A 12,774-nucleotide genomic window follows, 5' to 3' on the forward strand; every position below is an offset into this window, starting at 1 on the left:
CACTCATGCGGTATCCTGTGTTACTTCATTGGACAACACATTTTCAGACACAACAAGGGTCAGAGCCGTAGCTTAAAATTTTAGCGCCTGGGGCAAAAAACAAAAATGCCGCCCCCCTAGCCCCCTAGAATACGGGCAATAGGACCCCAATATACTGACACACACTGGCATACAAGGCTTCTGGCTACTCACAGGCTAGCAAGGCCAACACCAGCAAACAAAGGGTTAACTCTTCACACCTGCAGACTGTTACATAGGTATAAATGCAAGCAGACACTAGGCTTGTTAGTCAAATGTATCAACAAATCACACACCGGCATTCAAAGGGTTAACTTTGTCGAGCTATATTCTTCTTAACAGGCTAATGGATTTGTTAGAGTATCAAGGACATCACTAAATTTATAGTTTTAATATACAAAGGTACAGGGCATTCAAATGTAAAACAAAAACAATTAAAAAACAATGGACATAACATACACAAACAAGGCAATTTAAAATAAAAGGGTTACATTCAGAGTATATCTTACATGAGTTGTATAATCTGTGCCATGGGAAACTGGCTAGGAAGATGGACAGCTTATCAATGTGGATTGATTTTCCCAAAAGACTGACAATTTGCCCCTTCCCAACACAGGTTTTTTAAGCAAAATGAAGTGGGACGGTCTTCACAGGGGCAGTGTTAATGTTAATAGGGGGGCAGGGATGTCCCCTGGGTGTCACTATGCTCACAAATATTCCCAAAGTTTTGACCTTTGGGTAATTCTTCACAGATATATCCCGGAGACATAACTCCCCCTTCAATAAACCGGTCATAATCTCCCGCATATTTAAATACAAAACATGGTGGAATTATGACAATGTGACATACCTTTCCCAAAGATATGTGATTATAGCTGTTCCCGGATACCACCAGTACCTGTTATTCACAACCCCGGTGTGATATTTGCTCCTCAGTATGGAGTGGCACCCAGATTTCCCAAAATATGAACTATGAAGATATTTCCTTTTGAAGCTCTTATTTCTATATAGCTGTATAGGTCTTCAAATGCTGCCTTTGGCTGCAAGGATGTCCAGCTGTGACCGGCCCCACAAAGTCTATTCAGGTATCCAAAAACTTGTGTCAGTATATAGCTCACAGCAGGGACCCTTTGAAGCTGCTACAGGTGACACTGCTATCTTCTAATACTGGGATGTGCAGAGCCACCCAATACACACACACACACACACACACACACACACACACACACACTCTATGGCTTCACATTTTACACTTTAGTAGCTCAACTTATCGTTGGATTCATTTGATATACCATATTTACACTGCAGTTATGATTTAGGCCTTATTCCCCACAATTATGTGATGGGTTAACCCTTATAAATAACTGTAAGTTCTCTCTGTTCACGACACCTCCCCTTTTTAAGAGATGGCATGAGGATTGACTGACAGGTTATTGCCCAGGCCAACTCCCACAGATTCTCTCTGGCGATATAACCCATCCACGTTCCCATGTTCACTCCCCTTCTTGTGTTGAATAGTGAAATCATACTGCTGTAGGGCGAGGCTCCACCTCAGTAATTTTCCGTTATCACCTGCCACCCTGTGTAACCAGTTAAGAGGGTTGTGATCGATCATTATTGTAAAGTTCCACCCATACAGGGAGGGTTGTAACTTCTGTAGGGCCCATACAATGGCTACGCATTCCTTTTCTACAGTGGCATAGGCCACCTCTCTTTGCAGAAGCTTCCGACTGAAATACAAAACTGGATGTTCCTCCCCAAGGGGGATTAACCTGGTTGAGTACTGCACCTAGACCATTGGTGCTAGCATCCGTCTGCACCACAAACCTGCAGGTGAAATTCGGGGCCTGTAGGACTGGACAGCTGGCTAGGGCAGCTTTCAGAGCTGACAGAGAGCCCTCGCAGTCGGTTGTCCAGTTAATAATTTGAGTCATCCTCTTCTTGGTCAGATCCGTCGGAGCCTTGGCTAGCGTGCTATAGTTAGGAATACATTTTCCCTCTAGCAGCTGGTTAACCAAGCGCTGGAAAGTGGCTGGGGCATTTTTCATGCCAAAGGGCATTGCCCTGGACTCGTACAATCCAAATGGGGTAATAAATGCAGACCTCTCCCGGGCTTCTTTAGAAATGGGAATCTGCCAGTATTCCCTACATAAATCCATAATTGTTAAGTAATGGGCGCTAGCTAACTGATCCAGCAGCTCAGTCATGCGGGGCATTGGATGCCAGGGAGAGTGTGTCCATCAACGCTTAAATGATGTAAACTATGTAGTCACCATAGATCATGCCAGGAAGAAACATAGAGTTTTTCATGTTAACTCAGCTAAGGAACGGACCACTCACTCAAAAACCGTGATGGCGTTTAGTCTCCTGTAGTCCACACAGAAGCGAGTGGTCCGGTCCTTCTTGGGGATGAATACCACAGGGGAGGCGCATGCACTCTGAGACTTCTGGATTACCACGAGTGCTAACATCTCTTCTATCTTGCGCTTAATATCAGCTCTCACTTCTAGCGAAACTCAGTAGGCAGTTTGCCTGACAGGTGGATGATCCCCAGTGTCCACGTGGTGGACTGCTAGCTGAGTCCCCCCAGGCTTTCCAGTAGACGTGGCTAGGAAGGGGTTAAATACTTCCCTCAGCTGGGTCTTCTGGAGCTCAGTTAGCTGTGAGTTAAACCCTGCATCCTCAATGGATCCTGTCTCTTGCACTGCAGCTACTAAATCGACTAGATTGTCCCTATCACCCTCCTCTGGCAAACTGCATACTGGCAGGGTGTAGGCATCCCTGTCATAATGGGCTTTCATCATGTTAACATGAAAAACTTTATGTTTCTGCCTGGCATGATCTATGGTGACTACATAGTTTACATCATTTAAGCGTTGATGAATGAGATATGGGCCTTCCCAAGCAGCCTAGAGTTTATTCTGGGTCTGAGGAACTAGTACCCACACCTTTTGACCCACTTCATACGCACTCTCCCTGGCATTGTGGTCATACCACTGCTTCTGGCTTGCTTGACAGGGTTGGTACATGAGAACAGGCCCAAAGTGTTCATTTTGTCTCTGAGCCTCATGACATAATCAACGACTGAGTCCTCTGGGGAAACCAGTTCTCCCTCCCAGGATTCTCTTATCAGATCTAAGGGCTCCCGTACCCTACTTCCATACAGGAGTTCAAAGAGTGAGAAACCTGTTGATGCCTGTAGTACTTCTCGGTAAGCAAATAACAGGTGCGGAAGGTAACGCTTCCAGTCCCTTCCCTGGGACTCTACAAGCATTTCTGTTTTAAGGCCCCATTAAAACATTCACAGAGACCATTAGTCTGTGGGTAATAGGGACTAGCTACGATATGTTGCACCTGCATTTCCTTACAGAGACACTGCATCAAGTTGGACATGAACTGCGTTCCTTGATCTGTAAGCATTTCCCTGGAAAACCTTACATGAGAAAATATAGGTAACAGGGCATCTGCCACTTTATCGGCCCTAATGGAGGATAATACTACGGCTTCCGGGTACCGGCTAGCATAATCTACCACTGTTAGGATGAAACGCTTCCCGGAGGTGCTGGGTATGGCCAAAGGCCCAATAATATCCACAGCAACTCTCTGGAAGGGTTCATCAATTACAGGCAAACGTATTAATGGGGCTTTGTGGATATGTCCAGTCTTCCCCACCCTTTGACAGGTCAGACAAGAACGGCAGTAATTAGCTACGTCGGCCTCCAAGCGAGGCCAGTAAAAGTTGTGTGCTAACCTGGTTTTTGTTTTTAAAACCCCTAAATGTCCACCTAGGGGAATCTCATGGGCAACTCTCAGCAATTGTTCCCTGAACTGATAAGGTATGATAAGCTGCCGGTCTCCTAACCAGACCTGCTGAGGGTCATTATGAATGGTTTCCCTGTACTACCTCTTTTGATCCCAAAACACCCTTTCTTTGTCCGACTCCTCCTGTGTTTTGTCTGCAAGACTCCTCAGGTTCTGTATGCTGAGATCAGTGTGTAAGGCAGCCTGGAACTCCTGACTCTGAGCTTCTATGTGGGAGGGTAAAGTAACATAGGTTTTGTGCCACTCAGTTACCCCATTTGTGTCCCCTGACCGTGGGTTTAGAGAGTGTGGGTTAGTAGATGACCCCCCTCCCTCTACAGACCACTCAGGTGAATGTTCAAAACTCGCTCGATTCCTATCTGCAATAGTGTCAAGCATCAAATTGGTAGAAACACAGTCCCCACCTCAGGACATGATGTGGGTGGAGAAACAGGTTAGATTCTAACGTTAAGTCCTTAACTAACGTTATTACACACTTCTCTAGCATTTTGAGGTTCAAAATTATTACTTACTGCTGCAGCATTATCACAGAATTCTATCATATCACTGGATTCAACATTGTTACATACTACCTTAGATGAGTCACACGTTTCCGTAGAGACAGAGGTTTTACGCAGTGGTGGGATTCAAAAAAATTAACAACAGGTTCTATGTCCTAATGACCATTTTAACTATACCAAAAGATATACCGAAAGGTAGTCTAACAATTCACGCATTAAATACTGCAATAAGAACAGTAAAAGAGGTAAAGACAACTAGATTATGTGTAACGGAAGATTTGTAATATTAAATACCTCATAAACAGTTAGTGAAGATATTTCCATATTGCTGTTTGATTTGTGTCCTCACTTGCAATTTTCTTTGCTTTTATCCGAGCATCATCAGCTGTGTGATTTACCCTTAACCATCTTTGCACTGTAGGAGTAGGATTCGATTCCTTCAGCGGTAGGCCGATAAGACCGATAATCATAATGTTTGATATATTGGAAACAGTTAGCCGACTTCTCTTCTCAGAACATATAATGTTCATCTTTGAAAAACCCCTTTCTGCTTCTGCTGAACTTACAGTTCTGACAATATTTCTAGCTCTTTGAACACTTTCAGGAATTGAATAGTTCTCGTTGCTTTTTAACACATTTTCCACAAAATCTCGATACTCATTAATCTCAATTTGGTAATTGAAAAATGTATTAAATACATGCAATTGCTCTTCAGCTGCTTTCCATGGAACTATTACTTCTTCAATATTCCAGTAATCTGGCTCCAAAAACTTGAGAAATTGTAATGTATTACTATCATCAAATTGGCTACAACTTGCTTTTAAATGGCCACAATCCATTAATCTTTTTTTTAAATTCATTACAATGCCTTGTAAAAGTGTTTTCCGAGGAAGGCCAACAAACCGATGATTTTCTACAAAATCGATTTTTTTTGTAGCTTTCTGAAGTAATTAATTCATTAACCTTTTTTTCGTATGGACCCTTTTCTTTTTCAAGCATTTCAAATGCTTTAATAGATCGAATCACAAGTTTTTCAGCCTTTATTATGTCTGTATTTCTTGCTTGCAGTGCATTGGAAAGCAGAGAAATTTTGTTTAAAATATCAATCATCAATGCCAAATCAGTTAAAAAAAATATATTTTTAAGACGGGTAGCCATACCCAAGTACTTGGTATTTGAAGAAAAATAGTGATGTAGTGCAGGATAAGCGCGCCACACAGCTAGGGTTGACCTTAAACTACAGGCAGCCCATCTTGGTCCCAAAATTCTACCAATCTTAATAATTTCAATTCCAAGTTGTTCGGATATTTTGGTAAGTTCAATCTGGTTCTTATTGGATTGATGAAAAATAGTATATATCTTATCAAGGAATATTTTGGAATGATTTACTTGCTTTATTTCCTTTATTGAGTCATCTAAAACAAGTTGGAGGCGATGGTTTAAACAGTGCCATATTATTATGTTTGGGAAGTCTTTTGTGATCCTAGTGCTCACTCCAGATTTTCGCCCAAGCATAACACTTGCACCATCAGAGCAAAATCCGATTAAATTTTTTTGTAAGTAGTTCTTGGTAAGCCCAATTTTATGTAAGCTTTCCAGAACTGAAGAACATATTGTCTCTGCATCTTGTTTTTCCAATTCAACTAGCTCAACAAAAATTGTTGGAGATGAAACTGAGTCCTCAACTTTTAAGAACAGTATTATAACTGGTTTGCAAGATATAGTTGAAGCTTCATCAATAATCAAACATATTTTCTTATCTTTTGCAGTAATTTTAGTAAATATTTCTTTTTTAATTTCCTTGGCAATAAAATCTACTATTTTCACAGCAGTTTTACGTGAATGCAATCCTATTCCCATATCTAATCCATTTTTCATTTGCAGTTCGATCTCATCTTCTATGTCTGGAAATGGTTTACATCTTTTTGTCAGGCTGTAAATTGTATTAAATACTCTACAAGTAGTACTGAAATATTTTTTATTCATTGTATCTACTACGTTTGTTATAGTATCCTGCTCACGTATTTTGAAGTTGTCTTTACAAATGTTATGAGCCTTTGATGAAAAATGTTCTTTCATTTTTTTTCCTTAGAGAAGCTTGTTGTACCATTCTGTTTTTCCCTGATGCCTCAATCTGAAAACCTTTCCACTCTTTTGACACATGAACACTTTTCTCTTTTATGAAATCATATTTCGCACAATACTCACAACCTAACTTTTTGTTACAAATGCCCAGGCCTTCATATTTTTCTTTAAAATTTTTATATTGTTGCACTGACCAGCATTCCGGAAGACTGTCTGCAATATTGGAGTTGTTGTGATTTTCTATTTCAATTGACGTGCTGCTTTCTTCACACTGGATTGGTTGTGCTAGTGACTGTGTTGAACCTTCCAAGGGCAATTCTGATACAACAGCAGAATCTGACTTTGAGAGATTTTTTCAATAAGAAAACAAAGTATGTTGCCTTTTCATCCTTGTTTCAAGGGCTACATAAAAAACATAAAAAAAATTGTATATAATAACATTTATTTATGGACATGGAAGTAGAAGCATACATCTCCGCCTCACTCTAAGTACAGAAGTCATGGTCCCATGGCAGCATGAAGAATCTTCATCATACTACTGCGCCATTTTCATTCCCCCCTCCCACCCCCACCACTACAGGCTAATTAAAATGGCTCCTCTCCTCTCCTCTCTGGCCAGCCCTCAGCCAGCCCAGCAACCAGCCCAGCCATACTGGCTTCCCTCTCAGTCTCTCCCCAATTTGTGCAGCTACCTGGCAGCCCCTGAGCTAACCTTCTGCTCCTCAGCAAGCTAGCAGCAGCCTTCAGCCGCCCTTCCCCTCTCTTGTCACATTAAACACTGCAGTGACAGGCTCAGCACATCAGCATCATCACGGTTACTCAGCCCAGATGCCGACGGTCGGCGACGGTGAGTGACCCAGTAATGTCCGTACTCCCGGCCCGGGCTACCTGTCTGCTCTGCTCTTCTGCGCTGCCGCGTGATGGCTGATGGTGGCTGCGCGGCCTCCGCCCTGGGCTGGATCTTCTTCTCACATCTCTCCTCTGCACAGTCTGTTGTGCGTTCAAGACACATGTAGGGGGAGCCAACCAATCATTGCAAAGAACAAGGGAGGCAGGGTGGGGCTTACATGATGACTGACAGCCTGGACAGCCCTGCACAGCTTAGAACAGCAGAGCCAGGCCGGTGTGAGCTATTAAACTGATTTGGGATCGTTGTCCAGGCCAGCAGGGCAAGCTGCAGTGCACAAGGTGTAAAAATTTAAAGCAGCCGCACAGCAGGCCAGCAAACGGTTCTGCCGAACAGCAAGTATTTTAGGAATCGGTTCTATAGAACCGGTGCGAACCGGCTGAATCCCACCACTGGTTTTACGGGTTAGCATTAACAGGAACATACTGTGATATCAAGCGCCCCAGATTATTGCCCAATAAGACATTTGTTGGAATATCATTATACACTCCCAGGAAAAAAAACGAGTGCCGCAGCGCATTTGCGGCGTAGCTACATTATGTTGGGAGCGTGGTCAAAATGGTGCGTTGATACATAGATTATAATAAAACATTACATTTATCAGGCCCTCCCCATCCACATTACATCACCCCCCCAGACACATTATGACACCCCTAGCCCACTGTACTTATCTATGCTTCTAATGCTGCTGAAATTCCTGTAGAGTGAGCAGGTGCTGCTGGGTCCTGTGCTGTGTCCTGTTCAGTCCAGTGGTGCTGTGTCCTGTGCTCTGTCCTTCTGTGTTCAGTGGTGCTGCTGGGTCCTGTGCTGTGTCCTGTTCAGTCCAGTGATGCTGTGTCCTGTGCTCTGTCCTTCTAAGGGCATAGTTATTTCCCCATTATTCCCAAATTATACAAAATTTCAAAAATAGTTATAAAAAAAATTACAAAAAAAGTAATTAGAAAAAAAAACTAAAAAAATATCCCAAAACAATCCTGCAGTATAAGTCCATTGGTACTGCTATATTACAAAGTTCACTCATTCTGCAGTATAAGTCCAGTGGTACTGCAATATTACAAAATTCACTCATTCTGCAGTATAAGTCCATTGGTACTGCAATATTACAAAGTTCACTCATTCTGCAGTATAAGTCCAGTGGTACTGCAATATTGCAAAGTTCACTCATTCTGCAGTATAAGTCCAGTGGTACTGCTGTATAACTCCAGTCCAGTGGTACTCTCCTGTGCCGCATATAATTTTTAAAGGCTTTGCCGAGTGTGTGTAGTTATGTATCACTGGTTTTAAGAAGAGGCACAACACTGACAACCTGTTAGAGAAACTGAGGGAAATAATCTCTCTGTGGCTCACCCCACTTAGACTCTCCTGGGGATTCGAATAACTGCCATTTCTATTACTACCTTCTTTCTTTCTATATTTAAAAAAACAAAAAAATGTCATTTCTATTACTACATTAATTGTTTGTGCAGTCACAAAAAAGAGGAACTGCGCCCTTAACTGCTATGTTGGTTTTAGACGTCCATCCGGTGTCCGCCATCTGTGCACTACGCAGTCCAGATACTTGTTTGGTGGAATTCAGAACAATTGGTGTTTTTTTATTATATTGTGGGGACCACTCCACTACGCAGTCCAGATACTTTTTTGGTGGAATTGAGACCAGTTGAGGGTGATATATTGTGGCCCCGGTACCAAATTGGGTACCGGGACCACTCCACTGCAGTCCAGAAAGCTACCTCGGTGAAACGTTTTGGACTAAAAACAATATTGTGAGGTGTGAGGGTGTTCAGAATAGACTGGAAATTAGTGGAAATGATTGTTATTGAATGTTATTGAGGTTAATAATAGCGTAGGAGTGAAAATAAGCCCAGAAACTTGATTTTGGAACTTTTTATGCTTTTTTCAAAATAAATCCGAATCCAAAACCTTAAATCCAAACCAAAACCTTTCGACAGGTGTTTTGCGAAACAAATCCAAACCCAAAACATCAAGCAAATCCGAACCCAAAACACAAAACACGAGACACCAAAAGTGGCCGGTGCACATCCCTAATCTTAGCAGGTATGGGTTAGATATATACAGTAATGTTAGGTGATTCAAAAATAAATTAAAAGACAGAAAAAAAGAAGGTAAACTGAAAAGTGTACACCATGTAGGCCTGTTGGTAGGCCTATAGTGCTTCCGCACTATAGGATAAATCATATATTTTGTATTGGAAAACATAGACATAAATGTTTCTTTGTTATTTTGAATATTCCTACAGCAGGGGGAATGAAAGCATCATCGCCCATCTCAAGATGCAGTTTATGTCTTCCGCCTACACAGAGGATCGGGAGCAAATTGAAGACATTCTCAGACAGGGCCTGACCTCCTCATTAAGTGAACACCCCATCCCAGTCTACACTTATGGCAACATCTCCTCTGCTGTTCTTGCAGGTATGTTCACTTTCCAGGAGGTAGTGAATGCAGAAAAAAATGACACTCTATATATGTTAAATATGCAGTAATTAAAAATCATTGTTGATTTTATTCCGGCATTCATAAGAAATAAAAATGTTGTAAAATATCAATTGATCATTATGATCCACATTTAAATATAACTGTTAAAACACCACCAGTTAAAAAAGACATCCATCAGTATCATTTATCGAGTTCACGTCCATCATGTGTTTTTCTGCATCGTCCATATGGACATCTAATGTGGTTCATCGCAGCTATTAACTGATCCTTAGTGTTACTTTCTGAAGGCTGCCTATCTGAAAACTGCTTATAAGGACAGATATGTTGGGAAACAGAGTCCGTTACATTTAAACAGAGTGTCTAATGAGCTACTTTGTACACAAACCTATAAAGTAGGTCAATGAGTTTCTTGGCATTGGACTGTGTTTTGGAAGAGTATTACAGATTTACCTATGTTAATTGTAAGCATGAGATTACCCCTCATAAATTCAACAGTAAAAAACACTTGAATATTAATTTCAGGGGATTTGTCAGAGTCACTAGGTTTTAGTTCTAGTGGCCTATGTCAGGGTTTTTATGGCTTGATAACTAAATGGAAGAGGGTTGGTGCTAAAGAGCAAACCATCCTCATTCCCTTGCTTGTACCTGTATGTATTGGAAGAGAATTGTAGTCTGAGAGTGGCATGGGGATTGTAAAAGTAGGTGATAAGGTACCTAAGGAAATGATCCATAAAAGCTCATCATCTGCAGTATCTTGGGCAGTTTTTGCTATCTAAAGCCTTTTCCATCTCTCAAGCAACAAGGCCATCTTCTCCCATCAGCCAGTGCAAACTTCTGCTCGTCTGCAAATGCTCGGTAAACCCGTGCAATCGTTTTAATATTGACAAGACAGAGGATCTGACTTATATTGCGCACTGGATATACAATGTAAATCACTTTAGACCCAGCAAGCTTTAAGAAGGACATCCGCTCTTCTTGGAAAGCGCCTCTGTAAACTATTAGAGCACTTAGGTGTGCGGAGAGACGGATAAATGTGAAGTGGTGCATCGTGCAAAAGTATAAATGTTACATGAAAAGTGCAACCTTTTACTAGTTTTGAACCACCTCTTCCTAAAGATTATTTAATTTAGCTTTTTAGTTCTTTCCCTAAAAAAAGTGTCTAAGGCTTACATGATTCAAGTGAGGGGGCATCAGGGCTGTGACACGTTTGTTTGTGTGAAGATTTTTCTTTTACATTGAGTATGCCTAGAATTGCGCTCCACTACAGAAAGGTAAAAAAATAGTGCTAAATGTTTCCATTGAATTATAGGGTCAAGAGCTGATTTTCGGCAACATTGGGGTGCAAAATTTAAGTCCATTTGGTGGAGTGGAAACAGCTGTGCAACCTTCCATACAGTAAGGAAGGCAAAATATGTGTCCTCTCTATCCCTTTATCTCAATAATCTTGCTCTGCAAATCTAAATCTTGTTTTTGTACTGCTTTGCACCTAGCCCAACTACTCCCATCAGCCAGTTCAAATGTCTGATTCTCCACAAGAAATGCCATCTCGCTCCACAAAACTTTGCACTTTCACAGGAATCTAGACACATGACACAACTTGGCAGCTTTGCACATAGCTGCCAAGTTGCCAAGCAAGTTTAAAGTAAAGAGAAAGGACAGGAGATGACAGAGTGCAGTACGGAGCAGACTTCTTCTCATGAGCTGGACAAGTATCTAACGTTCCTCGAATCCTGGCATAGGGAAGACACGGGCAAATTTCTCTACAATGAGGTCCAGAGTTGTATGTTCTGCTCCCTAGATTGATGGACTAGATTTAATACTTTCAGTGGTATCACTTGTCTGTCTTTTTGGTATAAACCCACCTAGTCTATATTATATTACCTAGAAAGATTCAGGTGATGGACTAGAATAGTAACCAAAACTAGGATATCTATACTGATTAATGAGACAGTCTAGTTTTTTCATATCTATTCAATTATCATTTGCATTGTTTGAGTGTTTTGTTGTGATGTTCCTCTGTAATATTCTCTATTTAATTTAACTCAATTGATGTGTTCTATAAAAGTGATGCAATGTGAAAAAGTTCTTAAAAATGTCCTTTCTAAAACAACTATATGATTTACACCATATTATATTAAAAATTCTTCATGTGAAGTGTAAAACTGTCCTATTTTCTTCTTTTCTGAAGATAAAAATACTCAATTGGCTGCAGCTGGATCCAATTAAAATTGTGTGGGCAATCTGCTGACCAAGGGACCTGAGCAGCCTTGTTAAAATATTGAAACTAAAAAAGAAAGGAAATCAGCGATGTCTTAATCCACAATAATTTAAAGTAAAAAACAGGACACATCACTTTCATATGACAAATTTTAATAGATTAAAATATTATTTAATAAAACATACACAGTAAATAACTTTTGCTAATACCAGTTTCTGCTAAAGCTAATCCGATGCGCAATTTACTCTACACTGGAAAATTAAGAGTCATTTATATTACGTATGGTGGTCTGGAAATAGTTTATTGAATAACAGACTAGAGATTTTTGAATAAAGAATATTTTAATATATTAATATTTGTCATATGAAAGTGACTTGCCCTATTTTTTAAGTTTAAATTGTTGTGTATTAAAACACACCCACTTTTTACTCATTGACATAAAAAGTAAAGTGGAAGAAAAATTGACATTATAAAATCTAGAGTACAAAAATGTTAATCCTAAAGGCAACTTAAGGCAAAGTTCCCATTTCTCCCCTGGTATAAAATATCTCCAAGTATGTTAAACATGTATATATGAATGAAAGTTTCCAATGAAAGAGGCTCAGGTGACCAACTAACACCACTATTTCTTATTTGACATAAATCGTCACAAGCAAAATAATACTTTAATTACACCTCCTTTTAATTTTAGTTGATAATTTAGTACATGATCTACCTTGTGTAGCATTAATACATAAAGTTTGCCTTCATACTAACATTTTACATTAATA

The 12,774-nt window shown here is 40.4% G+C and overlaps 1 protein-coding gene across 2 annotated transcripts in view; it reads left to right on the forward strand.

Moving 5' to 3' along the window:
* Window positions 1-12,774, forward strand: part of TMPRSS9 (transmembrane serine protease 9) — a 113,417-nt gene that overhangs the window by 51,410 nt on the left and 49,233 nt on the right. For both annotated transcript variants that reach the window (XM_075204643.1, XM_075204644.1), the window contains exon 5: window positions 9,590-9,762. In XM_075204643.1, the coding sequence (XP_075060744.1) occupies window positions 9,590-9,762 (173 nt within the window). The remainder of the gene's footprint in view (window positions 1-9,589; window positions 9,763-12,774) is intronic.

The sequence above is a fragment of the Mixophyes fleayi genome, chromosome 1, assembly GCF_038048845.1.
Source record: "Mixophyes fleayi isolate aMixFle1 chromosome 1, aMixFle1.hap1, whole genome shotgun sequence".
Taxonomy (NCBI): Eukaryota; Metazoa; Chordata; class Amphibia; order Anura; family Limnodynastidae; genus Mixophyes; species Mixophyes fleayi.